This window comes from Oryzias latipes, chromosome 21 (assembly GCF_002234675.1).
Source record: "Oryzias latipes chromosome 21, ASM223467v1".
Lineage (NCBI taxonomy): Eukaryota > Metazoa > Chordata > Actinopteri > Beloniformes > Adrianichthyidae > Oryzias > Oryzias latipes.
The window spans coordinates 27,561,998-27,579,462 of record NC_019879.2 but is presented as its reverse complement, the minus strand read 5'-3'; the positions used below and the strand labels follow the sequence as shown (position 1 = coordinate 27,579,462).

The window sequence follows — 17,465 nt, the reverse complement described above, 5'->3', positions numbered from 1 at the left end:
TCAAAAAATGATTTGTTTTCACCAAACCAAATAATTAAGTTAGATCAATGTAAAAAAGTTCATCTTTCCAACTACAGCCCAAATACTTTTTTTAGAGTATAAAAGTCAGTGGTTACCAACAGGGCCGGCCCTGGTCTTCTGGGGGCCCTAAGCGAAATTTAATTTGTGGGCCCTCTAACTGGTCAGCAGCACCAAAAAACGCAACTGTTGTTGTAATATAAATGAGATATCTCTATTAATACATTTGTGAATTATGGTTGCTGCCAAATAATTGAATACAGTATATTGCCTGGATGTTGGATGCACATTAAGTGGTGCCAAACAAATTTTAAATGCAAAGAAAAAAAATCAATGACAAATGTATATAGATATATATTTTTTAATGTATTATTAGGCAGTCAACAAATGACATTCACAAAACTCCAACTTATTAAAAACAGCAACTTAATAGCAAATCAAATGACAATAAAACAATCCAACATAAAGAAAACAACAGCTCAATGAGGGGGAGTTTGGAAAGTCAGAGTCTTTATCAGTCTGAAAAGGACCTCTTTGCACCAAATCCATTCTTACTGGATCAGAGAGTGTGGTTAGACATTCAGCTGGACCAACTGGATTTGAGGTAAGTGGAATTTTGGATCCAGTCGGCTCCTCTTCCATATACGCCTCTCTTGGAGCCCCTGGAACATAAAAGACAGAACTTCAATAAAAGCAAACAGTGAAAAGTCAAACAGTCAAATGTTTTCCCCTTTCAACAGTAGATGTGGTGACAGGAGTTTCTTCTGCAGCTAAAAAACAAGAATTATTATTATACAATAATCAATGATAAAGCTAATAAAATATCTTTAGCAGAATACTAATAATACTTTAGTGGCTCATTTAAAATCTGTGTGCAGGTTTTTCACAATTTCATGATCTTTTGATATATTTATGAGAGGTTTATTGTTTGATTGTATATTTGCATAAGGTCATATTTCATTAATTTAATTATGAACAGTTTGGAGCTCCATACTCTTCAGCTGCTGTTTATGAAAAAAAGGGTTTATGCAGACACTGTTTTTTTTATTACTTTACATGCTTTTAAAATTACCTGAGATGAAATCTTCAGTGAAGTCAGGAACATCTTGGGATGTGGACGCTGCACCACCTCCAATACTTTTGATGCTTTTTGAGAGCAGAAGAAACTGTCGGCTGAGACGGAACTGTGCAAAACATCATCATTATGTAAAACCAAAACTGCAAAATACAAATAAGAAATAAATGTACCTACTTATAAATAATAAAACGTGAACACTAATTTGAGAATAAGTGGAAATATAAGCCTTTTATACACTTCTTTTTGTATTATTTTGTATGTTCATAATTTTAAAATTAGTACATTTATTTTGTTTGTCATTTATAGATGAGAACCTTTATTTCCTATGTATTTGGTAGTTTTTATTCTCCATATTTCATGCCAATGCAAGATTTATGACACACTCATTGTTGTAAAACTCAGACTACCTGACCACCTGTCTATAACAGATAAACAGCAGTTTTTATGCTGTAATAAACCGGAGAATGCAGAACGCACTAAATATGTGTTAGCAAAACAATGAAACAAAACGATAACGTGAGTTAAAACATTTTTCAGCCACCATATAGTTGTCATTATTTACTTTTCTTTACTTTCCGCCGTTTTAGAAAGGTCATGTCCAACCTCATCTTGGAAACTTGGGTATCAAAATTATTTTCGAGTTTTCCATGGGAAATTACGACAAACGGGGTCGTTTATGTGCAAACTTCACCTCAGATCGCTTCGTATTTTACGTAAATTGCGCAGCTGCACAGAAATGCTGGATAATGTAAAAATAAAGCCCCAACATCCTCCAAACTTACCTTGTGATTGATGTTGAAGTTCTTTATCTTTTTTTAGCTCCTGGTGGTGGATAAAGTCTCTGAGGCATGACGTTTTCTTGTTGTCGCTTTGATCAGCGTGACAAAATGTGCTGTTTTTTTTTCTTTTCCCCAACTTTATTGAAACAAAATGCGCTCGTAAATGCACACCGTGCCAGACTCAGATGCAATTATGTTGACCAATCGTTGCTAAATGGTGTAACGTCATTATTTGGGTTGCCAAATTGGTTCATGTGTGCTGACAGGGGGGATCATTAAAGTGCAGGCAACTTTCTTTTGCACAACATTCAGAGCACACGTTGGTAAGAAAGTTCTATGAAATGGGTTGCCAGATTTGGGTCTTTTTTAATTTAATTTTTGTCGCCACTTCGGGGCCCTGCTGGTGACGGGGGCCTTACGCGGCTGCGTAATTCGCGTATAGGGAGGGCCGGCCATGGTTACCAATGGCTGACAGAAGTGGATTCAATTCAATGTTATTTGTATAGCCCAAATTCACAACAACAGTCGTCTTGATGGGCTTCGTATCGGTAATTGAAAAAGTAAAACATAAAATCAAAAGGATCATGAATACATAGAATTCAACAGGAGAATACTAAATTGAATTAACAAACTGACTATATTAAACTTAGACCGGACCCCAGCTAAGTGGATCACAGCTAAAAGAATAAAGGTAAAGGTTTTGATAACATTTTTAATTTTATGAACATTTAAATCTGTTTTTACAAACATTTTCCCCTTGGTTCACAGAACATTTTTCTTCTGTCTTTCAAACAAACGTTTGTTGTTTGGACCCCTTTAGTCATCATCTCTATACTATGATCTATGTGAGGTCTCTATAGTCTGAGATTCAGATCCTTTGATCACCTGAAACAGGTAATCAGTAATCAATGAGAAGGGCTTGGATATCTGGAAATCATACAAACAAACTGGCCCTCCAGGCCTGGAGTTGAACCATCCCAGCAGCATGAAGGTGGACTGAACTTACTGTCCATGCAGAGTTTGACTGCTCTTACTGTTTGCACTGCATGTTGGCAGAAACATTTTCCAAGTCTTTTCTGTAGATTTAATGGATGTTTTCTCAGTACAAGGACAGCAGTGTGCGCGCTTTCTCCAAGCACACTATCTCTGCAATTAGTCGTCTAAAAGCAGATAAACAGTCATGGATTGAGAATGACTGACAAGCAGAGCGTGTTTCAGTGGATAAAGGGCCTTGAAGATTGGCTCGCCGCTCTAAAAGAACCTCCAACTTCGTCAGGAGCAACAAGTGGAGAAAACTGGAAACTGTAGGAGAGACTCCGGTGATTCATGTGCCGCAGGGCTGCCATGCTCCTCAGGGACGTTGGATGATGCAGATTCAATGACGTTGGATCAATGTATATAGAAAACAAGTGTTTGTGCCAACGAGGAAGTTCAGATGAAAAAAGAAATCTTTGATGGTCTTTAAGATGAATACAGCTCTCAAACTGCATTGAAACGCAGATTCTCAAACCCTAACGACGATCTTTAATTGAACTATAAAGAACTTTAAAGAAGAAACGGTTCAATCTGATGTGTGTCAGCTTCAAAAGACCTGCGTGAACAATAGAGAGCCAAGCATTAAGGAGAAGCCTGACGGACTTGATTAATATCAGTCCATAGTGGATCATTTGTGAGGTTAGAGGTGAAGCCGCTGGATGGATGTTGCATTATGGAAATCAGTCCAGATGTAATGAAATGATGGTCTCCTGTGAATGAGCCGCCTGAAGCTCCACAGAATATGGTGAATTGCTAAAAGCACCACTAATTCAGCTGGAATTGGTCATTAAGGCCTTTTCTGCCACAGAGTCTGTCTCCCTTTTAGCGCACCAACAATGAGGCGGTCGGGAAGACGGTTTGCTTTGGATGCAAACAAAGTGGGCATTTCACAGAGGATTTCTCTGCACCTAGAAAACTGAATATAAAGACGGTGCGCTGTTGTCAAAACCAGCAGAAAAACCACCAAAGCACAGAGGCAGACAGGCTTGCAAAATGCTCCAATGACCGCACAGACTACACAAATGAGCAGGTTAGCGAGTGGTCACTGTTCCGTATTTGTTAGACTCTGTGTTCACGGTGACCGCTTTAACCGCAAACAAAAAACTTTTCTCATCTTTCTGGAAAAAAGCAACAAAAAAAAAAAACACTTGAAATTTTAGGCTGGGAGGGTTTGAAAGCTGCAAATTAGTCCTTATTTAGGTTACATGGAGTTGTATCGCACTGTGCTGGGCAGATCTTTGAGGGAGGTGTCCCCTTATTTCAGGGCCATGTCGCCCGCCACCACGACCCCAACCCTTAATCATTGCAACTTAATCTCCAAACCACAGGTCACAACAAGTTCTCAAAACAATAAAACAGCAGTATTAGTTGATCAAAAGAAGAAATTTACTAAAATCTTAAATATTTGGCAACACTGCTGCATTAAATGCATCTGACTGCATTAAATGTGACCAGCTGTAATAATGTGACCTGGTGCATTAAATGCATCATTCAGCTACTCAGCTGCATTAAACACATCCTGCTAGATGCAACATGTTGCAATACATGTTTTCAGCATTTATTCAGCTGCAATACATGGGTCTGGCTGCATTATCATTGCAGGTCTGTCTGCGTGAACCAAATAAAGATTAAACTGATTTGTCTTCATTATCTAGATTATTTCAAACCTCAAGCATTTTACGATGATCCATCTTTCGTTTCCTGAACGTTTGACATATTGGGTCTGATTTTTTATAATTCCAGCTAAAAAATGTAGAAATGGGCTAATAGATTGAGTTTTGTTAGGATTTGTGGTGGAATCACCATTAATTGTGGCATAACGTGCAAAAAACTGTGTTTAAATAAGGATTTGCATGTCAAATCGGTGCAATAATAATCAAAAATATGTCTTTTCTAGAATAAATGAAACTTATGTAGCTGTTGAGGACCTAATAAAGCTATTAGATTACAGTGTTTCGCGTAATAAAAACTGTAAACTTTATTGTTTTTTTTGCTTGCTCTTGTCACCTTCACTGTACGAGCAGTGAAGCCAACGGCTGTCAAGTTGCTGTGTAAAAAAAAAAAAAAAGAGTGGTTTTAATCGTTGCAGCTGCATTCATTTCTCCTTCCTCCCATGAAGGCTGCTCCAGCGATTCTTAAAGGAGGAACCGTTGAAGCTCCTCGGAGGATTTGACCAGCTGCCATCTTGGATGTGCCTGAAACTCTTCTGGGTTGCTTTTTCCCAGCCAGGAAGCCTCCCAAGAGTGCAGCAGCTGCTGCAGATGCCAGCAGTTTTCTCACATCTGTCAGACGTGCAGCAGCTCCCAAAACAGCTGTGAGAGCCCCTCAAGAAGAAACACACTCCCCCCTGCATGTGAGGAGGACAGAGGAGGTCCCGGATGCAGAAGCTGGAGAATCACAAAAGGCAAAAGGAGAATAAGGGCGGTGCTTGGGGGCGGGGCCTGGGGTCAGCTATTTCTTGGTTCCTTTCTCTTTATGCGGGGTGGGGGGGTATTAGGTCTGGGGGACTGGCTCTCCTTGTGATGGGACCCCTGCACTGGGGAGGGGGGTTGTTTCACCAATTGGGGATCAGTCTGCCAGTTGTCGCTTACCTACCCTCCTTCCTTTACATCCACTTATTTGGGCGTGAGAGGGGGGGGGGGTCAACCCGCCTCCATGGGTGAGCCTGGTAGGGTAATGTTTGCAACGCTCTTCATGGACCCCCACCTCTCTTGGGCGTCCTCCTCATGGGCGGAGGTAGACGGCCCCTGTTTTGCTCTCTCCCCGCGGGGTGGAAGGGTGGTTGCCCTGAGCGTGGGGCAGGTCTGCCATGGGGACCCTGGCATGTGCCTGGGATTGGGGGGGGGACCCTGGCTACAGCTTCATTGGGGGTCTTGGTGTGGGGAGGGCCGGGCACTCTCCCTCTTGTGGCATTCTATCATCCACCTCAGTAGAAAATAAACACCCGCCTGAGCACAGGTGTCAGCTCACCTTAGCACAAATTGTTTGTGAGACAGATTGACATGCTTTACATGCGTTGGTTTGTGTGCAGAAAGAAAAATAAACCAAACCGCACAGGCCCCGCCCCTTTTGACTAACATTCTCACCGGACACTGATGTTGAAAATCCACAAGCATCTTATTGCTTTAGGATTGATTCCCCCCCCCCCACACACACACACCACCACCACCACATCCATATTCATCTTACAGATTTCCTTAACTCCCCCTTTTCCCACCCTTACTTTTTCTCTTACCCCCTGTCTCCAACATCCCTCCCTTCCCTTTCCTCTTCTTCTTTTCCGTCCAGTCCAAAAGAAGAAAGATACAAAAGTAATCAATATAAATAAAGTTTATCCGAAATTACAAAAGGGGTTTATACAAATACACCCCTGGTGTGACAGAAGATTCCTAACCCCCTGTTGTAACAGTAAAATATGTGCAACACAAGAGGCCTTCAGCTCCTATCTGCAAGCTCGGCTGTTGGTCAAGTTAAAAAAAAAAAAGAAAAGAAAACAAAAGGAGAATATTTCTTTCCTTTCTGACGTGAAGTTTTTCTGCTGCAGCTCATCTGAGAGCGGCCCGCTGAGTATAAAGCAGAGTCAATACGACAGTAAATAGAGTGCACTCCTGTCCTCCTCCTCATGGTGTGACTGGACCAAAGAAGCCCCCCCTGCTCCCCACCCACACTGCCCTCTGTGGCCCGGTGCTCTCTGTCGCCGAGCTCTGACAACCACAGCTGCCACCGGTTCAGTCCCCAGGATAACAAGAGGTGTCTGACTCCTCGGCCTCTCCACTCAGCACTGACGGGCTGCGACATAATGTGGGCTGACAGAAACATGAGGCAGGGTGGCAACAGGGGGGGGGCAGGACTAATGCCATCTACCTGGAGACTTCAGCTCCTCGCAAGGAAATCTGTGCGCCGATGAGCTTTCAGTCCTGGAGCTTAAACACAGAGAAACCTGTTTTTAAGGTCAATGCTGTGACCTGATGACAGGTCAGAGTGTGTCTATTTTTGTTTTGATGCAAATGGAGAGAAAAAAATAATAAAGCTTTGACTCTTAGGGTAAACTCAAGAGAATAAAGAAAAAAAACAAGAAAAAAAGGAGGAAAATGGAGGACTACATGACTGAAACAGAAACTTGGTAGCGGTTAGAAATGCAGAGACGAGAAGGAACCAAATGTGAAAAAAGAACCAGAGTCCTGAGACAAAAACAAAAAAATATAAACAAATGCCAAAGCCTGAACGGATGCCGCCCTAATACAAGGAGCTCGCAGAATGCTTCTTCACTGTTAAAGTCCCACTCCGATCATCTTTTGATCTATTTTCAAAGCGTTCCCAGTGATCTTTTGATTATTATTATGTCATTTTTAGCCAAAATCCTAAAATCCTTCTCAATTTCTAGGATATAGTTTCTGCAGAGCAGTAGAAATGTATTAGCCCCGCCCCCATTTCTCATCATCTATTTGTTGACACTCTCTCTTGCTAGCTTACAGGATCTATTTGTCTGCAAGCGAAAGTATCACAATGCAAAGCGGAGCAGGGAGTTTGTGGTCCGCCAATTGAAGCTCCTACAACATAGTTTTCCAAACTGAATTTTTTCGTCTGCTCCTGATTCACACCAATGTGAATAAAGAAACACTTATAAACCATCGGTTCTGTATTTTACATATGAGAATTTCAACGTTTGACTTCAGAAAGTTCTTCTCGTTTTCGGAGAAATCCAAGCAAATGAGAAACCTTTGTTCCTCCTCTCTATATTTTATCAGAAAGTTAGTTTTCATCAAAGTCAGGTTGTCTTGACTTTCTTTCCCTTGGAAGTCCCAATTAACACTTGTGAAAGTGCTAACTCTGGAGGGAGAGTCGTTACCGGATTTGTGATTTCTATGAAACGAGTCTGTTCAAGCAAAAAGGGAACTAAGAGATGGGAGCGTTCTATTTTTGACCACCTAGTAATTCTACGAAACCTGCAGAAATCGTCTCTGTTACTGCAAATCTCCTGGGGATCAGTTTACATCTGTGCCGTTTGTAGTGTCTATGAGAGTCGCTGCGATGAAAGCGACTTTGTGTTGGAACACGGGGAGAAATCAATCCAGGATTTTCTAAATCTAGGTGTTTGTTTTACAACATGTAGAGCTTGTTGGAAACCAGAATTACACCTGCTTAACCCTTGTGCCATCTTGTGGGGTCCAGATGACCCCACCCTTACATTGGCGTGTTCTCCCTACCATGACAAAGGTGGAAAGATTTCATGTAATCCATGGACACCAGTGAATATCACAAATCATTGAAGAAAAAGGTTAAGCGCACTGTCTAGTGGGTCTAGATGACCCCACAATATAGCACAAGGGTTAAAAATCCCATCGATTTAAATAGTTGTGAATGAGGAACAGACAAAAATTGCATTTTAGAAAACAGCTTGTTTGTGATGTAGAAATGATGCTGACCGCTCTGCTCCATTCTGATGCATCCAATTGGGGGAAAACAGATCCATGTACATCTTTGTTCCAATATTGCTCGCTATTTTTGTTACACCTGTAATGTTAGTTTGGGGTTGTTAGTTTGTACTGCCTGAACTAAACGTTTGTCGACCATGGCAAAAATGGTGTTAAGGTGCGTTATTGCATGGGCACGGGATGTCCCCCTAAAAATAAAATAACATTTGATTCAGTTTTATTATTAAAAAAGTACAAAGGAAGTTTTTCATTTTGAAACCCGCCCTTTTTCCTGTCTCTTCAGTTTTTCACCACAGCCGTTAATCACTGCTGCTCTGCAGAAACTATGTCCTGGAAAACAACACAGGTTTTCAGGTTGAGATTTGAATTAAAACACTACTGGCTTCAGTCAAAGGAATGAAAGTTTTTTTTTTTTTCCTTCATGTAAACAACATTTGGAGCTCAGTCTGTTAGTCTTTGTGTGGTGCAAATGTTTGACACGAATCCTTTCAGCCAACGACCCACTAAGACTCTAAAGCTCACAGCAGGCAGAGGCAGTTTCCCGCCGCTGCATCGTCTGTCATTAAGTAATCCTGGAGAGTCTTCCTCAAGCGCTGCTCCTTCCAGTGGGCAGGATTGCAGCTCTCCTGAACCTGCTTGTTTGTGATGCTCCAGGTCAGAGACTTGATGAGACTTTGGAGTTTACACTCATTCTCTGCTCTTTGGTTCAATTCACAGTGGACGTTTCCTCCTCCACATGTGGAAAATAGCACCGACTTCTCACCAGTAGTAATCTGTCAGAGGAGCTTGACCTTTGAGGTGAAAAACCTCGATAAGCTTTCATTTTCTGAGGAGGCAAAAATAGAAATAAAGGAAGCAGCGACGGAGAGGCAGGAACCCATCAGTGGAGGAAGCTGGAAGAAGACACAGGACGCCTGTTCTGTGAATCACTCCCAGTTCCCATCAGAATCCCCCAGTCCTCATGTAGAGTTTCTTATTTTAATCTATTTTCCAGATTATAAAAATGAGCCGAGTTCTGTGTGGGAGGTTTGCTGTTCATTGAGTCATTCTGGGAGTTCAGCTCATTAGGCTTTCCTCCCACTCATCAGTCAGCCTTCCCCTAAACTGAGCCGCTGTGAGTGTTGGAGGCTTTCAGAGAGCAGATCCGAGTCGTCCGTCAGTTTAAATATTAAACCCTAACATTACGGGATGACAATCAACAAAAAGCTTGTAAAGTGATAACAACCTGACTCCATTTTGGATATCGCTCCTCAGCAGGAGATCTTCTTCACTGCTGTCTTTAGTAGGGATGGGTACCATTTGGATCTTATCTGGTGTATCAATGCTTGAACCGGTGCATCAAAAAGAGAACGGGTATTAGAATTGTGGTTTACTTCCAGCTCCGACCAACTGAGGTCAATACAGACGCCTCTTTTTTTTTTTATTGGTTGGAACCAGAAATTGTAAGCGGTAGCTGCGGTTCCATGTGAAATTGGATGGAGATTGGATTAGAATTGAACTGTGTTCATGGAAAACGTCATCCAATTATAACAAACGTTTACATACGCCACACTTTCCATCGGAATAAATTATTGTGACATGCGCAGAACTGTCCAAAAGACCAGAAATGGCCGTAAGAAGGAGATATAGAGCTGCAGCATAAAGCGAGATGATCTTCTGAATGTGATTTTATTATTGTTATGATTATTATTAAGTGCCTATTCAATCACAATTTTCTAAATCTGTGCAGCCAGTGCTTAAAGGCCCGTTCACACCGGGACGAATTTTCGCCGACGTTTAACGCCTCATGACTAAACAAAGGGCACCAATGTGAGTGTGCACACCGACGCGAAAAAACGCCACGCGTCAAAGCGTCAAAAAAAAAAAACGCCTCGGGTTCGTTTTTTTTTCTCGACGCGTCGCGTCGAAATCTATTCGACCAATGAGAATGGCGCTTTTGCACACGTGTCTGGAGCTTCTGAAGTTACAGTAAAACACAACTTGGGGGCGCTCAAACACAAAACTGCCTTGCTGAGCACACATACCAGCGAAGAAGATAGACGCCAAGTAGCGTCTACACAGCAGCGAAGAAATAATGACGGACATTCTAAAATATCCCCGAACCAAGCACCAGTTGGAGCTACTGGTGCTTGAAATATTCATGTTTCCTTTGTATGATTCTGACAAGCGCGTAAATACTTGCTCTCTTCTTCTGAGGGAAAAGCGACTTTAAGAAGCGTAAAGTTGCGCAGCGCCACCTTGTGTACAGGAGTATTTCTGTTTACATTAAGCGCCATCTAATGTCAGGGAATGAAATTGCATGTTCGCTCGGCTCATCGTCAGCGAAAATCGCCTGGGTGTGAACACAAAAAACGTGGCGAAAAATGCTGGCGAATAAAGCCTGGCGAATATTCGTCCCGGTGTGTACGGGCCTTTATTCTTGGCTCCACGGACCCGGAAGAAGGGTTAGGATTGGGGTAATACGTGCAAACAGCATCCAGCTTTGGATGAACCTAAAATCTGTGTGGTCAGTGCAGCACTGTATATCTTGGCCGCACGCAAACACCAGGCTTTATTTTGTCTGGACACGACTGGAAACCCATATTCACATGATTGTTTACATGGTTTCTCATGACTGTTTATCCGTATTCAAAAGCTTCCTCCGTTAGCCACTCCACTGCTCAGAGACACAGTTCTACCGGGAGACACGGTTCTCCTGAGTCCGCGGTCCAAAGACTCCTCCAGAGCGCCACACCGTGACAAAGCACCCTCCTCTACCCGCAAACACAAAGCTACGAGTCCGGCTGCTCTGCTCAGAGACACGGGTGCCTGCACAGAGCAGCCGGCCGGTCCTGTTCACGCTCCAAAGCCTCCTCTGGAGCGCCACACCGTCTATGCATGACCTAAAAGCCAGAGCAGTAAAGACCCACGACCTGAATGGATTTTTTATGTCCACCACGATCGGATCAACAATCGGCATAACCCACCTAGCTCGATCGGAAGGACATTTTGACCTGAATGAGTCTGATCGGGGAAGAGTATTCCAATCGGTGAGTTTACACGACGTATTTTATTCTGATTATTCTGATCAGGCGTTTATCACGATTACTTTAGTCCACGTAAACGCAGCTATTGATTGGACAGAGTCAGTCAATTTATAACATGAATACCTTGGACTAAAAAAAAAGTTGAATGACAAATAAAATAAGATAATCAACAACATAATAGAAAAAGGTATCAGAGTAAGAATGTTTATTCTGACCAATAGAATGAGTAACAACTGTTTATTATTTATAGAAGTCTATGGGATTTTGGCTTTATGGAGCCAGTGTGTTCTTCCTGTTTGGAACACCAGAGGGGGGGGGGGTCACTCAATCCAGTTCTCATCATACACAGTCGATAAAAGTACAGACCGAATTTTGGAAAAATTGAAAATGTAAGTGTGACGAAGCAGCGTCACAGGGTAAAGGAAAGCGTTTGAGTGTGTCTAATGCCATGTTGGCATTGGGCGTGTGACGCACTTTCTTACGCTCTTTTAGCGTGTGGTGTTCCCACTGGCCTGCCGATGCTAGCGCATGTCCACCACCCACAGTTGAGAGGCTTGATGCAAAATGTCAAAGCGGTGCAAATACCACGAATCTCTGTCGTTGGTTCCTCAGGAAAATAAAGGCAGAGGAGCCAAGGTGAGAGTTTCTTGTTCAATTCAAGAACCAGAGCACAACAACTGCTCCACATAAGGCCACATCAGCATATGACACCCTCTCTTTCATTTCCTGTAACATTTCTTCTTTTAAACCATAAGCCCCTCCTACTGGGCATTGCTCTTCATTAGTCCAACAAACAAAAGGTTTTACATTGTCTTCCAAAAACACAAATAAACATGAAAAAATAAACAATTCACTCAAAGAAACTATCTGTATTATTTACAAAGAAATCCCAATAATCTTCCTTGAAAATAAAATACAAACAACATCAGGTGAGTCACATGACCTGGTGTGTCGTCACTACTTCCGGGTCAACAAACGAAACTAATGATGATGGGGTGTGAGCTTTGTGTAAGTGTGTGCGTGACAGTCGGCAACCCCGTGTGACAGAGAAATAAAAGATAGTAAATGGATGGCGTGATTGCAGGTCTGCGTGTGCGCGTCAATGCGCACATGTGTGTGTGTGTTTGTGCGCGTGTGTTACACCGTCACAATCTTGCTCCCGGATTTCAGGGCTCCATTTGGATATATGAAAGGCTTGGTGTCATAGAAAATCAGGTGGGCACAAATCGCACTTATTCGTTTTCTAAATTAAATTTCTAGATCAACTATTAAGATGTTGGTGCTTCCAGGAATGAAAGGGGACGTAATTCATTTGTCAACCACCAAATCCAGGTTCCTGATTGGTCAGTGTTCAACTTTCAGTGCTATTTAAAATCCAGGCGTTTTTTGTACACAGAGCACAAAAACTGTAATAAAAACTTGCAAGTTTTAAACGCAATAACCCAAAACACGCACATGCATGCTTTTACATAGACTAAGTGGTTGTTTGAACGCGGAGCAGTGTGAACGTAGCTTTAGATGCTTTAGATGTTCCCTGTTAGTTTCAGCTTTTAACTTGTTAGTATTCCAAACTTTCTGCCTCCTTAGATGTGCAAAACTGTGAATATTCGTTAAGCTGTTAAAACCAAACTGACTGATGCTGCAAATGTTTAAAACAAGGTGTAAAAAGAGGAATCCCAGAGCATCACGTCTTCCTCTCAGACCTCACAGGCGTTAGATGGCGTGCTGAGGGTGGAAAGCAGCAGAGCGAGATGCTCCCATGCTCCTCTGTGGCTGATTCTGCTGCGGTGTCTGTGGTTAAAATGCCACCTGGAATGACACGTCAAGCTGCACAGGAGTGCAGTTACTGTTTTATTGCCCCGCTCCCCCTTGTAATGTTAATTTATTCTGAAGGAGGATCGAATGTTTCAAGCAGCACCGAAGCTCGGAGACTGTTGGTGAAGTCAAGGACAGCTCCAGTTTTCAGAGAGGTCACATCTGCGGAGGACTAGCTCCGACCCCCACGAGCGGGACACCTTCACAGTTTATAGGAGAAGCCCCGAGGGGAAAAGGGCCGGCTGGAGCTGGCCACTCTCTGGGCTTCGGGGATCCCAGCGCCCTTCAGGTTTGGACAGCGTGCCCTTTTTAAAAACAAGACTGCAGAGCGTGAGTGGCAGCATCGGCGCCGCCTGTCCCGCTGTGGCACCGACCCGACAGCGCCGCCTCCTCTGCGCCCGCCGAGGGCGCCAACCAGAACAAGACCTCAACCCACAGCTCAAACTAGTTGAAGTAATGACATAATTCAACAAATATATGGTAAAGTTAAAGTATTTTTGTCTAAAATGCTCTACAGGGACACTTACATACATCTGCTACACTTAAATTTCAGGTTAAACTGATAGTAAGACGAGGAATTTTAAAGAAAAAGCTACTGATTGAATCAGTATTTAATGTAGTGAGTGAGTGTCTTTGATCTAAACTCATAAATAAAATGGTTATACTGATGTGTTTTCATCTATTTACTGTAGCAAATAAAAACTACCCAAATATGAAGATGCTGTAACAAAACGATGTTTTCTGTGACATTTTTCAGGGACATTATCTACCATCAAGGATAAACAGAGCTGCGTTTGACATTTGGATTTAAGACTTGAAGTGATTTTATCTTTTATCGTCCTGCAGGAGTCTGATCTGATCTGAAAGGATAAACAAGGCTTTTATTTTCAAATCAGGATTATTACAAGTCACACCCAGATTAAAACAACAAACAAACAAGGATCTCTGAGATTTTCGGTGAAAGATGAAAGCCTGTTTTGCTGCTGAGCGTCGAGCTCCATGGATGCCACCGATGAGTCGTTTTCACTGCAGCTTGACTTCATCTGGGACAGGTGAGCCCTCCACAGCAGCCCTGGCGTTCCTCACCATCCTCTCCACCATCCGCCTCGCTGTGGTGAAGGTGTTGATCCCGATGTGGGGGGTTATGAGGACGCTGGGGAGTCCCAGGAGAGGATGATCCCTGAGCAGGAAAAACAGATGACAGCTGATCCTTCAGAGCCCCAGCATGTGATGTTTTAGTTTGCTGTGACAGACCTGGGTAAAGGTTCAGGATGAGTCACGTCTAAAGCGGCGGCTCGGATCCGTCCCGACTGAAGAGCATCAACTAAAGCGTTCTGGTCCACGACCTGCCCTGGGACGCCACAGGAGCCTGTTACTAACCCGCCGTCTCCATGGTGGATCTGTGTCACGCTTCTCACCTCTGCTGATGTTGACCAATGTCGCTGTGGGCTTCATGATTGACAGCTCTCTGTGTCCAATCAGGCCTCTGGTTTCAGCAGTCAGTTTCACCGCGACCATCACAAAGTCGGAGCGGCCGAGCAGCTCGTCCAGACTCTCGCAGAACTTCGCTCCCACCGCCCGCTCGTCCTCTGCACTCCTGGAGGCGTGAAGGAAAACTCTTCAAACTAGACTGGACTGGTGTGGGAAGATGCGTTTGTCAGAAGCTAATCTTGCCTTCTCCTCCTGTTGTGGTACACAATCTTCATGTCGAAACCTTTGGCTCTTTGGGCGATCTTGTGCCCGATCTCGCCCATTCCGATGATGCCAAGGGAGGCGTTTGTCACTTCAACTCCCATGAGCCTTTGAGGAATAAGAACCGTCTTTGGGTCGATGGCAACCTGATGACCTGAGAGAAAAGACAACACCAGGAACCAGGTGCATCTTCACCGATTATTGCTATTCGATTAAGGACCCCCAGAGGACGCTGGACCACCTTTAAGCATTTTATCAATGAGGAGAGCATAAAGTTTCACTTATCAGTCCCTCCAGGATTTTATTCTTGCCGCACAAAAAAACTGAAGTTGTGCCCTTTTTTCTAAAGAACTACAATAAAAGTTCTGATTTTGAGCAAAAGACTTTAGGAGAACGTACAAATTTTAAAGTTGTCGTCCGATGCAAGTAGTGGCTCCTTAATGACCCCACGCAAATGCCACATGGAGTTAAGATGTTGGATCTTCTGTCAATCATTTACTCTTACCCTCCAAAATCCTGCGAGCTGAAGCCAAAAGCAGCGCCATGGCTAAATCTGCCGTGGAGTCGCTAACCACTCCCGGAGTGTTCGCCACCTTCACACCAAGGCTGTTGATGAAGGGCACGTCCAGATGGTCGACGCCCACCCCACCGCTGGCCACAACCTTGAGAGAAGGAAGCAGTCTGAGCAGCTCAGGTTCCACCACAGGGCAGAACTTCCAGTTCAACAAGGCCTGGACTTTAGGACCGTAAAGCTCTGGGTTCTCCAGGAGTTCCTTGTAGCAGATGATGTGGAAGTGCTGCTTCACAATATCAGCCAGTTCTGCCAGATACCCATGGTCCCCCCCAACCTCAGAGATCAGCACCCACGGCTTTTCTTCCTCCATCAGCTGATCGATCAAACAAATGTTATCACTGTTTCCAACTGAAAAAAAGATTCAAAGCCTCAGATAACAGGAAATCCTTTCAACCAGAGAATCCTTCTCAGTCACTAATGCTTGTACCACTAGATTTTATCATCAGAGCCACCAGTTTGAATTAAAGTATTTTAAATCTGTTTTCTATTTTAAAGATCTTAAAGAAAGACTTACTTTTTGACTCGAAGAAACTTGACTTTCTCTTCTCCCGTTTGCCGGGTCTGTTAAAGAAAAAGCTTCGTCTTTAGAAGATCAAAGGATAACACGTTTGTCCAGACTGATGTTGTAATCATACATGAGGTTACACATTGGGAAGAAGCAGCTAATGTAAAAACCAGCAGCATGAATGTGGATCTAATCATTCACAAATAATGCATGAAGGGAGCGTCTGCTGGAACATCTCCCTCTCTCTGCTCGTGTGTTGTGAGATGTTAATATTTGATGGAAATGTGCTGGAGCAGAGATGGTGAAACCCTCAGACAGATCATCTGCTCTGTGTGATCCAATTATTCAGGTCGATGATCAGGAACAGGAATTATGGTGTGCCGCTCGGCTCTGTCCTCTTACCTCTACATTTTACTTTGCCACTTATTCCATTAGTCCACATAGTTCAGTGTACATTGCTCTGCTCATAAACATTTTCACAGCCTGCTTTCACCTTTGCTTTTTGACCGTCACCTTTGCAGAGTAAGTCGCGAATGAGTGTGAAGCGCAACATTTTTTAAAAAGGACATGCAAGACGCAGTAAAAACACAAACAGCTGACGTGTGCCTACAGTACAGACCAAACGTTTGGACGCACCTTCCCATTCATTTGAATGAGTAACTTTTGGTCTGTCCTGTATATGGCACTTTCTACATCACTTTAAGATCCACAGCGCTTTACTGTCACAGTCCCATTCATCCGTGCACACACACACATTCACACACTGATGCCATAGAGGGTGCTAACCTCAACCACCAGGACCAATATGGTTTTTTTATTAGATTATTTCAAGCAATCAAAATAAATCATATTCAAATAATAGATAGATAGACAGACAGACAGACAGACAGACAGACAGACAGACAGACAGACAGACAGACAGACAGACAGACAGACAGACAGACAGATAGATAGATAGATAGATAGATAGATAGATAGATAGATAGATAGATAGATAGATAGATAGATAGATAGATAGATAGATAGATAGATAGATAGATAGATAGATAGATAGATAGATAGATAGATAGATAGATAGATAGATAGATAATGTTAATATTACTTGATGTTATTATCACACTGTTGCTGTGAAGATTCTGCAGTTTGGTTCAGTTTTAAAATTTGTGACACTGAATTATGGAAAATGTAAATAAGGCAATTCTAATCAGAAAATATTTAATCGAACAGATTATTTAAGTGTCAGACCCATAGGGAGGAAGCTGTGAACTTGCCGTAAAACCCCCCCGGGCTTTTATTTTGTAGGTAACTCAACGTCCTGTCCCTGCACAAGCTGCTCTGTATTGAATTGATGCACCGTTCAGACGTCTGGCAAAAGAAAAAAATGACTTCTTTACTTACAGAGAGCATTTTTCTGAAATATTAATCATACTTAAGCCAATTGAATCAGTGAACAGCAACTAGGTAGACAGCAACTCGCAGGTTCAAGTTCCTTCATTGCCACATTTCTT

At 42.9% G+C, this 17,465-nt stretch overlaps 1 protein-coding gene and 1 long non-coding RNA gene across 2 annotated transcripts; both read right to left on the bottom strand.

Annotated features, from left to right (window-relative positions):
- Positions 1-626: 626 nt before the first annotated feature.
- Positions 627-2,201, bottom strand: LOC111946755. The gene is made up of 3 exons (XR_002872512.1): positions 1,879-2,201; positions 1,091-1,202; positions 627-680 (listed from the first exon to the last, which is right to left on the bottom strand). It is a non-coding gene; the product is annotated as an uncharacterized LOC111946755 (long non-coding RNA).
- An 11,841-nt stretch (positions 2,202-14,042) lies between these two features.
- Positions 14,043-16,143, bottom strand: LOC101169325 (probable 2-ketogluconate reductase). Its single transcript, XM_011489978.3, has 6 exons — positions 15,967-16,143; positions 15,384-15,800; positions 14,861-15,032; positions 14,605-14,783; positions 14,441-14,537; positions 14,043-14,366 (listed from the first exon to the last, which is right to left on the bottom strand). The coding sequence occupies exons 2-6, from the start codon at positions 15,760-15,762 to the stop codon at positions 14,210-14,212; spliced, it is 984 nt and encodes a 327-aa protein (XP_011488280.1). The 5' UTR covers positions 15,763-15,800; positions 15,967-16,143; the 3' UTR covers positions 14,043-14,209.
- Positions 16,144-17,465: the final 1,322 nt, after the last annotated feature.

What these genes read in the sequence shown, in the direction of transcription:
- LOC101169325 (XM_011489978.3), bottom strand. Translation starts at nt 15,762, where the DNA reads ATGGAGGAAGAAAAGCCGTGGGTGCTGATCTCTGAGGTTGGGGGGGAC. An exon ending in ATTGGTCAACATCAGCAGAG is followed by an intron (nt 14,538 to 14,604) that starts GTGAGAAGCGTG and finishes GTGGCGTCCCAG; the next exon opens with GGCAGGTCGTGGACCAGAAC. An exon ending in CATCCTGAACCTTTACCCAG is followed by an intron (nt 14,367 to 14,440) that starts GTCTGTCACAGC and finishes TTTCCTGCTCAG; the next exon opens with GGATCATCCTCTCCTGGGAC.